Genomic DNA, 15,744 nt, shown 5'->3' with positions numbered 1-15,744 from the left:
TTTGTGGAATGTGGGTAGTGGTTTTCGACCGAAAAGAAGGGATAGAACATATTTTCGTTAGGGATTTCCTGGAAAAAGCTGTCGGATCTTTTTACGATTCCTTATGAAAGATATCCAGCCCATCAGAATCGAAATTAAAGAGGGTGTTTCTGCTTGGTGTGTCCTTTATATGGAAATTCGAGGTCAATGGGATATTCCTTTAATTAGTACTGATGAGAATTTTACTACACGAGAAATTGAGCAAAAAGCTGCTGAATTGGCTTACTTCTTACGTGTACCAATTGAAGTATTTTGAAATGAATTCATTTTGAAAGTTTAAAGACTAAATACTTTGGCAGTGGAAAGGAAAACTAAAGAATTGCTTCTTTTTTTTTTCAATTGAACATTCATCTATTCTTTTATGCTTGTTTTCTTGATATATTTGATAGAAAAGAAAGACAGTTTATTCGTGTCGAGAATAAAATCATATTTTTTTAATTGTTCTTTTAAGGTCTTTTAGTATTGATCGAAAAAAATATAAAAAGGATTATAGGCTTAATACATTCTATTTGAATTAGAATAGAAACTCATGCTCGATAGAAATAGTAGATCTAATAGAATCAACAAATGTGGTAGGTTCATTAACAATTCACAGATTCAAAATCGCAAAAAAAAAAAAGCATTAATTCTTTTTTTTATTTTACATCTATAGTTTTTTTGTCCTGGATGATCTCTCTCTGCTGTAATAAAAGCTTGAAAACTTGGAATACTAGACAATGCAAAACTTTCTTGAATGATATTGAAGAAAAAAACGTTCTAGAAAAATTCATACAATTAGAGGAACTCTTCCAAGTGGATGAAATGATAAAGGAATACCCAGAAACCGATAAAGGAATACCCAAAAACAAGCAAGCGACGACCAAAAAAAACCTTTTAGTCTTGGTCCACTTTTCAACCTTTATAGTATGGCAAGTATACAGACATTACAAAATAGTGATTTTCGTGTTGCCTCATTTCCTGGGGATTGCTTGTTGTCGCCTTGTCCGAATATGTCATCGTTATTGCATTAATGTTGCTGAGCATGGTTAAGGAGGCTTGACTACTTGTTAGATATGAACTTATAACGTTGATGGTACTAACTTTTCGAAAACAACAATTTAATCATCTCTTACGTACGTGCACACTGCACACACATGGTGTAGACGTAAACCAATCATTTAAATTGACGGCTAAATACCGTTATTTGACTTGTTTACCTACTAGGTACTCTGAATCACAACTTTCATCACGTTGAGCGCGCATAATGTAATCGTTTTTCTAAGGGTTTTATATTCTATAGGTTTGAAGGAATATATTATATATATATAACATATTGTCGAGCTTGATTTCAACCTCAGCCTCAGTTTATAAGTTCGTGAATAGAATTACAATTCGAAGCATGTGTTTATAATTTTACTGCACAGCCTCCATGGGTGATGTCCTAATCATATGATAATTTTAGTATATATGTAAGAGAACCAAAACTTGTGTTTTTCTTTAACGACAAACTATCGACGACCAAAAATCTTTTTAGTCGTTGTCCACTTTCAACCTTTATGATAACGCTTATATAAAAAAAAACAATTTTGTCCTTTTGGCTCTTTTCGGTTATGTAAAGTTTATATTTGGTATTGAAACATGATCAAGTAAATTGTTTTTTTTTTCTACTTTCTGCCTATCAAAGCCTACTTACTATATAATACTCTCTCTGTTTTTATTTGTAAGTAGTTTTAGTTAAAAGTGTGAATATTAAGAAATTTTTTACTTTTGAAAAAATAGCATTTAATACATAAATTCAACCAATAACAAAAAAATATGAATTATTTGATTGGTTACACAATATATAATAAATGTAAAAGGTGTTTTGGATTATGTAAACATCTTACATTTTGAAACAAACATTTTTTTTGCTAAAACTACTTACATATCAAAACAGAGGGAGTATTATTTTGGTAATTTAATCCTTGGTTTGTTTCTGTCCCTTATTTTTTCCTCTGTTGACTTTTTCCTCTTAATTAAGCTAATTTCACGGTTTTGACATTTGAGTTTCTAAAGTTCTAAATGCTCGATGACTTTACATTCTCTAAGAAAACGAAATTAAAGAAAGTTACCTTTTGTCATTTATTCTTGCTCAAATTATTGCTCAAAAAAATAATCTTTCTGGTCATAAATTCAACTACGTAATAATGTACGTAACTTTTTTTGTGACAAAAAAAATCAGTACGTAACTTCAATTTACTTGATTATGAATCTCGCAAGCTTCAAGGCCAACTCAGCTGTTCCCATTCCCAAATTGGTTCAGTTAAACCATCGACCATCTCACCATTCACAAAGAGATAACCATGTCCTCCTGACATCGAAGCTTCTGGTGAGCTTTCCACGCGAACTGATCTCTCACCAACTGCAACATCACGTGTAAGCATTCTCTCTGCCTGAAAAATTCCCATTGGGCGTCTATCAAAAGCTCTTGAGTTTCCTGATGTTACGTAGACCCGACATAAGCTGAATTCATGTCTCAACTACATTAAAACAAGAAAATATCTCATTAATTAAAAACTTATATGATCAAGAATATTTTCTTTAAAATATCAAGAAAAAACTTTACATATGCAACCTTGGGGACTATGGAAACGTTGAACGTTTCATCAACGGCTTTGTATTCATTCATCTTCCATTTTGTTTTTCTTCCTGTTGGTGCTTTTCCAGTGTAGAAAACCATAGTTTTCTTGACTCCAATCATTCGGTTATCTTTCGAAAAGACTGGACCAGGTGATCCAGTTGCTTTCCAGTACCCTGAACCAGTGGTTCTGCTCGGTCTGCCTCCTCTTGCTTCGCGTTCTTGTCTTGGCACGAAGAAGAACCATTGCTCAGCATCTCCTCGACATCTATCTCCCGCAATATCTGCAAAAAGAAAATTGAAAAACAACAACAAACGTATAAGTTTCACAGACCATACATGACTAACACTACCACATATATTATAGTAATGAAACAAGTCGACGTGCTATAAAAGTAAAACCTAACATATATTTTCCCCTTATGACTCAAGAACTAACTGATGATTTTAAAGCTACATTTCTAGCGAGGCTCACGTACTTGGAAGATGACTAGGCTCGACCTCAAAGACATCCAGAACTGGGATGACACGGTGTATTGTGTCACCACTCCTTCCTTCGAGCTGGTTTCTTAGGTAGAACGCAATCAGTTCGTCTTCCGTGGGATAGAAGCGAAACCCAACTGTAAGCTCCTTCGCCATTGTTGTATGTGTTGCTACAAAAGGAAACCTCGTTTTATTGTAGATATATGTTATTACAAACTATTTGCTTTTATATGTAGACTGGTTGGCATTAATTATTTGTTGAAGTAGAGATTGGTATCTCCGAGTGAAATTAGAAAAGTTTTACGCGTTTTAAGTTTTTTGTTTGTTTATTATACCTTTTGTACGGACATTGGGAAAGAGAAGAATATTCTTGTGTGTGTTGATTACTTTCATTGTAATGTGTTTATTATGACTTTTATTCCTAAGTAAAGCTTTTGTAGGACCCACGTATGCCCCCATTGAACGAGTCAAGCCCTTGTCTTAGCGTCAAATTTCAGTCTCTTTTCCCTTAGGCCACAAAAAATGTTACTCCCTTCCTTTCAAAATGCTACTCCCTCGGTTCCCGAACCTAAAATTTTTTAGAATTTTTTCTTGTTCCACAAAAATAGATTTTTTATATTATTAAGATATTTTTTTATATTTTTGAGAAATATTAATTGAGAATATTTGAATTGATTAAATTTCATTGGTAGAAAGTTATTGGAAAGTGTATAATAAAGTAAAAAATAAATTAAATTATAAATATTTATTAAATTCTTAATAACCGTGCATACTCTAGAAAATCTTACTTTTGAAAACAGAGGGAGTACATATTTTAGATTTTTCACACATTTTAATAAAACACATTAAATTTATATAATTTTTTTTAATTATCTTTCTTCATAATTCTAAGCAATAAAAATCTAATAAGTACAATTAAGTTTTTTGAAGTTTGCAATTAGTTAATAAAATATGCATTATGCAAAAATAGATTTTTTTGAAACAATTTTTTCTCTCTAGAATATGTAACTTTATGAAACGTAGGGAATATTTTGTAGGATAATTCTATTTAAAATGTATTGTTCATAGAATTCCATAAAATATTTATCAATTGAATAATTGTTAAAAATCCTATATATTTTATTAATGGAACGAAACAAAAAAGTATATATATTTTTTTTTATTTCTGTGTGAATAAGTGAACTGAATGAAACTCACATTTTTTTTTTTAATTTCATTTCTTTCATCATCTCATATTTTTCATTCACAGATAATTATATATTTAATAATTTCTAAAAAAAATAATAGTCAACTTATGGTGTTTCAATTCATTTCTCTAATTTTTAAGGTTGATTTCATAATATCTTACTATGACATAGCACAATTTTAATTATAATAATTTCTAGAGAATATGCATTTTCTACTTAATATCAATACGAGTATGTTACAAGAATTTTTTTTGGCAGGCATACATAATGGTAGGACGGATCCGAATATCCAAAAAAATTTAGAGTATCCGGTTCCAGATTCTTGACTTCTATATATCCAAATTTCAGATATCTTCTAAATATTATACTAGCCGCGGAGATTCAGATCTGGATACAGAAGAGAAGCCTTGACGATTGAAGATTATGATCGATCGATGTACATCATGTTCCATCGATCGATGTACATCATGTACCATCGATCGATGTCGAGACGCGAGATGCGCGACTTGGTTCCAGCCGACTTTAAATCAAGGCTTTACCAAATTACAAGATTACCCCTGACGAGTTTTTAACCTAATAGTTATATACTTGCCTAAATGTTAGGAGGAAAAGAGAGCTTTAGCCACCATTGTATTCTTACTTTCAGCGAGAGAGAGAGAGAGAGAGAGAGAGAGAGAGTTTTAGGAGAGAAAGTCATAGAGAGATTTGTGATTGGAACTCCATTGATTCATCTATTCTATTCAATGCAGTTTTTATCTATATTTTTTGTCATGAATTGCTTAGCTATGTCTGAGTAGTTTACGTGTTAGATTCAGGGTTCAAATAGGTTAGATGGATTAGCCACAACTATAGATTTTCTGAGTTGTGATATTCATTGATTGATTGTTCTTAATGCTTGTTTTAGCCTTGCTAACTAGAACATGAACCTAGGAATTTGCATGTGTCAAGCATCCTTGATCATCCTGTCCTGAATCTAATCTGTCATGCTAGGACTGCTAGAGAGAGCTAACCACTGATCTAGGAGACTAGTGAGCATTATCAACCCGCGCCTAGGGCTTAGCTAGAAGCTATCGATCGATATTGTCTTCTGACAATCGATCGATATTGCGAAAGGTGTATCGATCGATATCCATATAGGATCATCGATCGACACTTTCTTGTGATCAAAAGACGACAGTTGAGATCCAAGATCTAGTTAGTTAACCAGTTAACATTGCCATCGCTGATCACTGTGATTAAGGAGTTGAGCTCTAATATATCATGCATGCAAATGTTAGGCATCTATAGGATTATAATCTCTAACACCTGAATAGAAACCCTGCATCTAATATCTTCCAATAAAGTTACACCCCAATCATCTTGTGAGTCGAGCAATAGACTTGCTCAATTAGGATTGTTATTTACTTTTAAACCATAAAACAACAAACACCTAGAATGAATAACCTGACTAGATTTAATAGGTTCTCTAGCTCCTTGTGGATTCGATCTCTAAGTACTGCAACTGAACCTCTTATTTGAGAGAGTAGTTCACTCCTTAGGGTAATTTGAGTGGTATCAGAAATCAACGTCAATCGATATTTAATGAAAGTTGTCGATCGACAACCATCCTCCTTAAAGGAATGGGATCCCGAAAAGGCACCAAAGATTGAGTTGAAACAGCTACCCGCTGGACTCAAATATGCTTTTCTCCATAAAGATTCATACCCAGTAATCGAGAACGCCAACCTCACCAATGGAGAACTTGCGTTGTTATTAAATAAACTACGCAAATATAGGAAAGCCCTCGGACACTCTCTCGAAGATATCCCTGGCATTTCTTCAGATCTGTGCATGCACCAGATTAACCTAGAAGAAGGTTCGAAATCGTCAGTGGAACACCAAAAGCGACTGAACCCGAACTTGAAAGAAGTTGTTAAAAAAGAAATAATTAAACTTCTAGATGCCGGAGTCATTTACCCGATTTCGGATAGCAATTGGGTTAGCCCCGTGCATGTCGTACAAAAAAGGGCGGAATCACTGTATTGAAGAATGACAAAGACGAACTCATTCCCACGTAAACTGTCACTGGACATCGAATGTGTATCGATTATAGGAAGCTAAACACTGCCACCATAAAAGATCATTTCCCTTTACCCTTCATTGATTAAATGTTAGAAAGATTGGCAAATCACCAATACTATTGTTTTCTTGACGGATACTATGGATTTTTCCAAATCCCTATACATCCTGATAATCAAGAGAAGACCACCTTTACATGCCCTTATGGAATATTCGCATACCGCAGAATGCCATTCGGTCTTTGTAATGCCCCTACCACCTTCCAACGATGCATGATGTCAATCTTTACTGATATGATAGAAAATTTCATGGAAGTCTTTATGGACGATTTCTCAGTATATGGATCCAGTTTCAAAAACTGTCTCGATAACCTATGTAAAGTTTTGGCAAGATGTGAAGAAAAGAACCTCGCTCTAAATTGGAAAAAATGTCATTTTATGGTTAACGATGGAATCGTCCTAGGACATAAAGTGTCCGCTGCTGGTATAGAAGTAGATCGGGCGAAAATTGAAGTAATGACCGGTCTGCCGGCACCCACAAACGTAAAAGACGTGAGAAGTTTTCTCGGACATGCCGAATTTTACAGGAGGTTCATACAAGATTTTAGCAAAAGCGCTAGACCTCTCACTTCCCTCCTCTGTAAAGAAGTTAAATTCGACTTCACACCAGAATGCGTAAATTCTTTTGAGGAAATAAAGAAAGCTTTGATAACCACCCCCATCGTACAAGCACCTGACTGGAATCTTCCTTTCGAAATCATGTGCGATGCGAGTGATTTCGCTGTAGGAGCAGTTCTGGGCCAAAGGTAAGACAAAAAGCTACATGCAGTTTATTATGCCAGTTGAACACTCGACGAAGCACAAAAGAATTACGCAACAACAAAAAAAGAACTGCTCGCCGTAGTTTATGCATTCGAAAAATTTCGCCAATACCTGGTCGGTTCGCGAGTCATCGTCCATACTGACCACGCTGCAATTAAATATTTAATGCAAAAGAAAGATGCGAAACCAAGACTCCTGCGATGGATCCATCTACTTCAAGAATTCGACATCGAGATTAAAGATAAAAAAGGAGTAGAAAACGGAGTTGCAGATCATCTTTCCAGGATAAGAATAGAAACCAACGTCCCTATCGATGATTTCTTACCAACTGAAAACGTTTACCAAACGGATTCATTTATCGGGAATGTATGTCTCACTTCTAAGGACCTGTCAACTGACGACAAAGATCCTATGTCGATCGATTACGACAATACAAGGTCGATCGACGACGATAGTATGTCGATCGACACTTCTGATGATCTAAGCGAAGAGCAAAATCCCAAGACCCTCACCTTCGATATAAAGGTTAATGTCGCATGCAACAAGCTGTACCCTGACCATGATTCCCTCGTAGATGAGAATCTGCATCGGGAAGTGCATGCAGTTGAAAAAAATTCAAAGAGCAGACCTTGGTACGCTGATATAGTGAACTATCTGCTGCCGACATAGAACCCGAGGAGTTGAGGGGCTATACAAGGAAGAATTTTTTAAGAGAAGTTAGGAGATATCACTGGGATGAACCATATCTCTACAAACACTGCTCTGACGGGATGTATAGACGTTGCGTCGCCGAAACTGAGATACACGCCATTTTGTTCCAATGCCATGGATCCGATTATGCTGGGCATTTTACGACCTTTAAAACGGTATCAAAAATCATTCAAGCAGGATTCTGGTGGCCAACCATGTTTCGTGACGCCCATGCATTCATAGCACAATGCGACAGATGTCAACGGAGAGAAAAAATCAGTAAAAGACATGAAATGGTACATAAATCTATTCTATGGGGAATAGATTTAATGGGTCTTTTCCCTTCCTCCTACGGGAATAAATACATCTTAGTCGCTGTTGATTATGTGTCAAAATGGGTCGAAGCAGTAGCTTCCCCAACGAACGATGCATCCGTCGTTATTAAGCTTTTTAAAGCATTATCTTTTCGAGATTTGGAATTCTCCGAGTAGTCATAAGCGACGGTGGATTTAACAAAATTTTCGAAGGACTACTCCGGAAGAACGGAGTGCACCATAGAGTTGCTACACCCTACCACCCGCAGACGAGCGGGTAGGTAGAAGTCTCAAATCGACAGATCAAAGAAATCCTAGAAAAGACTGCGGGAACGTCTAGAAAACATTGGTCTAGAAAATTGGACAATGCACTCTGGGCTTACCGGACTGCCTTCAAAACTCCTTTAGGAACCACCCCATTTCACCTCCTATATGGAAAATCATGTCACTTACCGGTTGAGCTGGAACACAAGGCAGCCGGGGCCATCAAATAATTAAATTTCGACATCAAACCAGCTGCCGAAAGGAGGCTCGTACAGCTCAACAAACTGGATGAGATTAGACATTTAGCCTATGAGAGGTCAAAGATATACAAAGAAAAAAAGAAAGCATATCATGATAAAAAGATCATTTCCAGACACTTTGAAACAAATGATCAAGTGCTGCTATATAACTCTCGGCTAACGATGTTTCCCGAAAAACTCCAATCTCGTTCGTCATGACCTTTCACTGTCGTGAACGTAAATCCTTATGGAGCCATTACGCTTATAAATAATAAAGGAGACGAATTCAAGGTAAATGGCCAACAAGTAAAACACTATTGGGCTAAACCGCCAAATATCGGGCCTATAAACTTAGACCCTCTGCCCGATAATTAGAAAAATCGAACATCGTGTCAAGCTAACGACTTAAAATAAGCGCTGAATGGGAGGCAACCATTTATAGTTTTACAATATTTAGGATTAAAAAAAAAAAAAAAAAAACTGCTGAAGAAAACATAATGTCTGTCGATCGATGAAGACCATCTGTCATCGATCGATATTAAATGAACAGACGCGGGCTCATATTAAGTCGACACTTAAGTCGACATTCACACATACCCGAAAACCCAACGAAAACATTCCCATCTGTTTTCTCTCTCGTTTTTCGGCCAAATCAGACGATTCCTTCGCTCAATCCACTCGATTCTCGACCTCCTATCCGCTTAGATCGCTTAACTCACGCATCATCATGGTATGAACACGAAATTTTCTAACTTTCGTTCTCGCTAGGGTTGAAATGGAGAATGAGCTAGAACCGGGACTTTCGGGCCCTTATACATCAATTTATGCTCAAAGAGTGATAGAATAGGGATTACAGATCGATTCAACCGATTATATGTGCCATGCAAATCGAATTGCATCGATAATTTTTTGCAGGTTTCTGCGACGGTGAAATCGACCGATGATACACAACTTTCATCGATCGATTGTCACAAACAAATATCAATCGACATCGACCTGTTAACATCGATCGATATTGCACCAAACCATCAAACCGAACTGAATTCCTATTTTCATTTATGGTTTTTGGTTGCAGGTGTATGAAAGGAGGACGAAGCTGAGGTTTAACGTTGGAGGCAGTAGCGCAGCTTCGCTACCACCACCGGCTCGCGACCAGGACCCTTGGCCACGCGAGCGCGAAGACGAACCTATTCCGCTCTTTGACCACTTCGAGGACACACACAAAGCAGCGAAGAGATCGAAATGTAGAAACCGTGCGATCAAGGACACTTGGGATGACTATGACAGCATATTCTACAATGAGTGGCTGAAAGTCTCCATCGAGCCAACGCGATTTGTCGATCCAGACGTGATCCGGGCTTTGGGCATCAAATCAGACCTCGAGGACTTGTTCGCGGAGCTGGGTATGGGGAACATGGCCACTAACCCACAGGTTCTCTACCCGGAGTTAGTCCGTCAGTTCATGGCCACAGTGAACGTCTATTATACCCACGAGAGGGCAAAGAGAGCTAACGAGGGTGTCTTGACCTTCTTCATTCGCGGTATCCGCTACAGAGTCCCTCTCTCGACCCTCTGCACTATCTATGGGTTCGAGAACAAGCGTCAGCATGCCGTCGTACCCGATTTCGCTGGGATCTCGACATTTTGGGGAGACATAGCCACCGCCTTCTTCGACTCCGCCAAGACTCTTCAGACGGACATTCGTCACCCGACTCTGCGCTACTTCATGAAAGTCCTTGCCAACACTATGTTGTGCAAGATGGAACCTAGTAAGGTTCGGGTGCAGGAGGTCACATTGGTCTATTACGCGGTGAGGAGTTTGGTTCACATGGAGGACATCGAGGATCCCGCAGACGACGTGTGGCCCAACATTGGAGCCGTCTTTGCTGAGCATCTGGTCAAGCTCAAGATGAAGTCGTTCCAGTCAAAGGGAAGGAAGAAGGAGACGGTCGGGAGCCTACTTACCCCGATTTTCATACATTGCGGAGTTCCATTAGATGATGCTCAGATGGATGACCGGATTGTCTACATGGATGCATCACATCTCACTAGCACCCAGTGGCTCAAAGGAGACAGCGACTGGTGCTTCAGGGATGAGAGTGGCGCACACTTGGTGAGGCTGCCACTTCGTACACTCACGGATTTCGAGCATGGTCTTGCCAGCATTCAGTTTCGCCATGACCGACGCCTCCTCCGATCCCCAGCAATCATGCCGCGATGCTACACGGTCCAGCGACCTGGAGGACCTCAGCCGCATCAGCCCGAGGCCGCACTCCCGCCATTCCCACATATGCCAGGCATGTCTACACGCCCTGAAGGAGATTTTCAGCGCGACCTAGTCGATGCTCTCACTGCCATCTGGGCCAGAGTATCGAGATGTCGTTGTTCGAGCAGGAGGAGTGTGCAAGCCAGCTCACCGCTGGCAGCAGGACCATCACGCCAGCGCAGAGGCACCTCCAGCGACGACACCACTGATGAGGACTAGTCCTCATATTTCTATCCCTATCTACTTATGATTTCTTTTACTTTTGTACTATTAGGATTTACTTTCAAACTTATTATTCTATGTTATGACTGGATTTTATCTATTTTGCTGACCTTGCATGTGTTTGGATTGTCTAACAGAGCTAACCTAGCTGACTGATACTAATGGGTTAGATACACTGACACGATGCAGCTAGCACATAATCTTTCTCTCTCTGCGCTATCGATCGACGACGAGATCCTTACGTCGATCGACTGTGATGCGCTTATGTCGATCGATCGAGTGTTGTATATATCGATCGACACTCGAGATGGATGGGTACATACATTCCTTCCTCTTGTCTAACATTTTAACTTAATAGTTATTATTTATTTTCTAACCAACCAATCTTAGACTAAATATCACTGGGGACAGTGAAGTTTAAGTCTGAGGGAGGTACTTACTGATATTAGTTTATTCATGAAATTTTAAAATCACATTTTCAAACAAAAAAGTTTTTATTGAGTCAAGAAGGGGATAATGATCTTATTAGATTTTTGCTTGTTATCTAACCACTCTTTAGCACCATTTTAGACTTTCTGATTGCACATAGTACTAAAGATACTAAAGTGGATCAACATGTCAACTATCCACACTTGCTGAGATTGTTTGAAGGAACCAAAGCAGACATCCAACTCTAAACCTGACACATCTGCTTGTCTTGGGGTTTGGTATAAATGGGATCGGATTCTTCAAATAAGTCTGGAAGGTAAAGCCTTGTGTAGATTTATCACATTTTCTCTCTCTATTTCGACCCTATATTTATAGGTAGATCGAAAAAAAATAAAAATAATAATAATATAAAATAGGTGTTAGTTAGGTGGAATCCGAATAGGACTTGGTGGCTACAACCATTAAGGCTTGCTTCATAAGGATTCCAACAAAAAGAATTCGAACGGGACTTGGTGGCGGCAATCATCAAGGTTCGATTCATATGAATTATTGGATATAGGTTAAAAAGAAGAACTTGGTGGCAACCACCATCAAGGCTTGATTCATGGAAGCTTGTCCAATCTTGGTCAATGAACCTGCAATAAGCAGAATTTGACTAAAGAGAGAAATTAGTAGAGAGAAAAGATATGAACTAACTTTTACCTGTAGATCCAGATACTTGTTTGAGAATCCTTGCATCATGTGATCGATACTCCCAAGGTAAAGCCTGCACTTTTATTTATGCAAAGAAATGCGGTTGGTAGAGGGGAATGTCAGACAAGATTTGTTTAAGTTGCTGGCTAGATGAATTTGGTTGCTAAGCTAGGATATGATATAAAGTGCTTTTGTGATTAGGACTTTTTGGATATGGATTGCAATATTGTAGAGTTGATGATTCTAAGTTTTAAATCATGAGAGTCCCTGCTGTTTTCAAACCTCTCTCTGAGAGACTGCTCTGTTGTGTTTTGCTTGAGGACAAGCAAAAGAGTAAGTCTGGGGGAGTTGATATACCATGGATTTTATCCATTTTTAACCATGGTTTATGAGTGTTTTAAGATATACTATTACTATATAGAGTCTATTTAGAGTAATTACAGGTTCAGGTACTAACTGGAAGAAAATGATGTGTTTGGAGCGATTTGGAGACTTTCTGAGCTTTACTGGATGGTCGATTATTTGTCAGAATATCGACCGATAGTCACCAAGGAATATCGATCGATGGTGAACTCTTCATATCGATCGACGACGAAGCCACCCGAGAGTTAGTGACAAATTAGAAGAATTAAAGTTTCACAAAAGTTTCAATAATTACATTTTAAGTCACTGGCCGCCTGTTAGGCTATTTATTAGGGTTTTGTATCATTTTAGAGGCAGACTTGCCTAGAGACCTTTTTAGACCTAGTTTGGAGGAAGCAATAAGCCACCATTGAAAGGGGAGAGCTTAGAATTGGAGAGATAGATCAACACTGCAAAACAGAGAAGATCTTGAACTCTCTTGCTTTCATTTATTTTGTTGCTTACTCTATTTACTCATTTTATTTAAGTATTATTCAGACCATCATAACTATGTGTTCCATGAATATGTCTGAGTAATCCTTATTGTTAGATTTAGGTTTCTCAAATAGGTTGATAAATGTATTACTGACAACAACAATTGTTAGGGTGTTTAGAAATATAATTCTTTCATCTAGTTATGCTTAAAGCTAAGTTAGGATTGATCACCCTTTAAACTTAGATCTTAGGATTAATTGGGATCAAGCTATTGCTTGACTCAATACCTGAAATTAACTAGTATGATCTAACTGACTAGAACAGACGAGAGTCGATCTAGTGAGTTAGAGAATACAAATCAAACCCGTCCGTAAAGCTTTCTGGAAGAAGTATCGATCGACACAGCGATAGCCTTGTCGATCGATATTTTGAAAGGTGTATCGATCGATATTCATAAAGAATTATCGATCGACATTTTCTCGTGATTAACATACGAGAGTTGAGATCCGAGATCCAGATTAGACAATCAAATAGATTATACCTTAGTTTGAATTCAAGAACAATTAATATCAATAAACCCCTAAAAACTCAAATTAAGTTTTACTTATCATACCTGAGAATATACATGAATCTAGCTATTTCTCCCAACTGTTAACAACCTCAAAACAAATCAATCGAGCAATATACTTGCTCACCAATCCATTTACTGCTTTAAAACTTATAAACCATTTAATCTAGATTTATTTCAAGACCATAATCTATTGTGTAATCCTAGAGTCTCTGTGGATTCGATTCCTAAGTACTACATCCGAACCTCTTATTTGAGAGAGTAATTCACTCCTTAGGGTAATTTGAGTGATATCAAACACCCAAAACTAATCGAGTAATTTGGTTATTTTGGTTAAAAATATCCAAACGCGAACCAAGTATAACAGATATCCAGAAATTTTTTAGTTCTTTTATGTGAGAATCGTATCCATCCAAACCCAGGAAAACCCGACTCAAAATCCGACCCGGTTTCATAATACATTTATTCAAAATCAGAAAATGATATCCATAAGAACCGACCCTTTTTAACTTAAAATGATTAAATCCAATCCCCTCAAACCCCATCTTATTTATATCCTTTTTTAACCTAAATCCCTTACATTTATTTTAAGATCTATTAGAGTTATCTGTTTGCATCCTAATAATTAATATAGTCTTCACTAACTTTAAGTAAAATGACGGTTAATAATTTTTTTAACAGAATAACCCATTTAAAATCTGTCTAAATGAGTTTAAATAAATATTTATTTCTATCATAAAAAAAATTTGAGATTGTTGAATAACATCCTTTATATACTAAAGCGCAAGTCTCTTCACCAATCAGATTATGCCACATGTAATATTTATATAAAAAAATTAAAAAGGAAAAATGTCTAGCGATTTCTAATTTTCTCTACAACTGCGACTAAATTCCTAGATTTTCTCAGAAATTCAATCCAACGTTCAAAAGCTTCAAACTATTATTTTTTTCATATTTAAAGTTTTATCCACTTCGCAGTTCTCCTTCTCTATCGTCTTCATTGTCAAAACTCCTTTGTTCTTTTGTTTTTCTTAGATATTCAACTGTCACGGGAAAAAAAACTTATGCAAATTTAAAACTACTCTTTATTTGATTTAGTGTTCTCTTATTCTATAACAAATAATGTCTGTTTTGTTCTGTATATCTAGGATTGAAGACATCACTTCAATCTGAGCTTACGCCTTTTATAAGAGAACGGAAAATAAAAATTCATCAGTAACTAAGGTATAAAGTATATCCAATTCTTTTTTCAGCAAATTACATACTACATATATATATCTGTTTTGAATTGTTTGAAAAAAAGAAGAAAAAGGAAGTGTATGTGCGTTACTATCATCCTACTTAAATAAAAAAAAATTATGCATTTTTCTTTTGTTGTTTGTGTAGTTTAACAGTAGGTGAAATCCTTAAGAAATCATCAAATTTTGGAAGAAGAAAACTTAATATATGAGTAGCACGTAACATAAAAGTAAAACTTAAGCCAATCACAAAATTTCAAAGTTATAAATTAACTTTCTATAACTAAAATAAACTCTACCATCTTTTACCACTTTTCTTTTTGTTGTTTCATTGTTATTGAGTTTTTTTTTTTTTATCATAGATTTATATAAGGCAAAAGAAAGACAGCTCATGTTGCCATCAAAAAAACGTGAGGAGGATGACATATTGGTGTTGCTGTTGGGACGAGATTGAGGTATAAGAATTTTAGTTTATTACCGCCGTAAATTGTTATGAATTTTTCGATATTATCATATTTTATGGTTTTATTATGCAAATACAAATTAGCATTCTTAGTAGAGACAACATATACCTTCTTTGCATATGTGGTGTTAGTATATTTTAACCCAAAGTATATTGTTAATATATGTTCAAATTATATGTTAAATATACAAAAAATTAAGATTTTTAGTACGGAGACTAGTATATAAATAATTTGGATGGAATACATTACTGACTGATGCAGCGCATCTATTGGTTTATTATCGGTTAGGGGTTAAACCGAGAGTCTTGGTGTTTTGGTCGTTGCTAGGATTTGTCG

General features: G+C 36.6%; 1 protein-coding gene across 1 annotated transcript; it reads right to left on the bottom strand.

The window, feature by feature from the left end:
- Positions 1-2,115: 2,115 nt before the first annotated feature.
- Positions 2,116-3,664, bottom strand: LOC125575497 (NAC domain-containing protein 90-like). The gene is made up of 3 exons (XM_048767363.1): positions 3,115-3,664; positions 2,633-2,919; positions 2,116-2,537 (listed from the first exon to the last, which is right to left on the bottom strand). The coding sequence occupies exons 1-3, from the start codon at positions 3,272-3,274 to the stop codon at positions 2,280-2,282; spliced, it is 705 nt and encodes a 234-aa protein (XP_048623320.1). The 5' UTR covers positions 3,275-3,664; the 3' UTR covers positions 2,116-2,279.
- Positions 3,665-15,744: the final 12,080 nt, after the last annotated feature.

The sequence above is a fragment of the Brassica napus genome, chromosome C9, assembly GCF_020379485.1.
Source record: "Brassica napus cultivar Da-Ae chromosome C9, Da-Ae, whole genome shotgun sequence".
NCBI classification, from domain to species: Eukaryota; Viridiplantae; Streptophyta; class Magnoliopsida; order Brassicales; family Brassicaceae; genus Brassica; species Brassica napus.
Note: the sequence above shows the minus strand (reverse complement) of the source record. Positions and strands in the feature narration are given on the sequence as shown.

What these genes read in the sequence shown, in the direction of transcription:
- LOC125575497 (XM_048767363.1), bottom strand. Translation starts at nt 3,274, where the DNA reads ATGGCGAAGGAGCTTACAGTTGGGTTTCGCTTCTATCCCACGGAAGAC. An exon ending in CGAGCCTAGTCATCTTCCAA is followed by an intron (nt 2,920 to 3,114) that starts GTACGTGAGCCT and finishes TTCTTTTTGCAG; the next exon opens with ATATTGCGGGAGATAGATGT. An exon ending in ACGTTTCCATAGTCCCCAAG is followed by an intron (nt 2,538 to 2,632) that starts GTTGCATATGTA and finishes GTTTTAATGTAG; the next exon opens with TTGAGACATGAATTCAGCTT.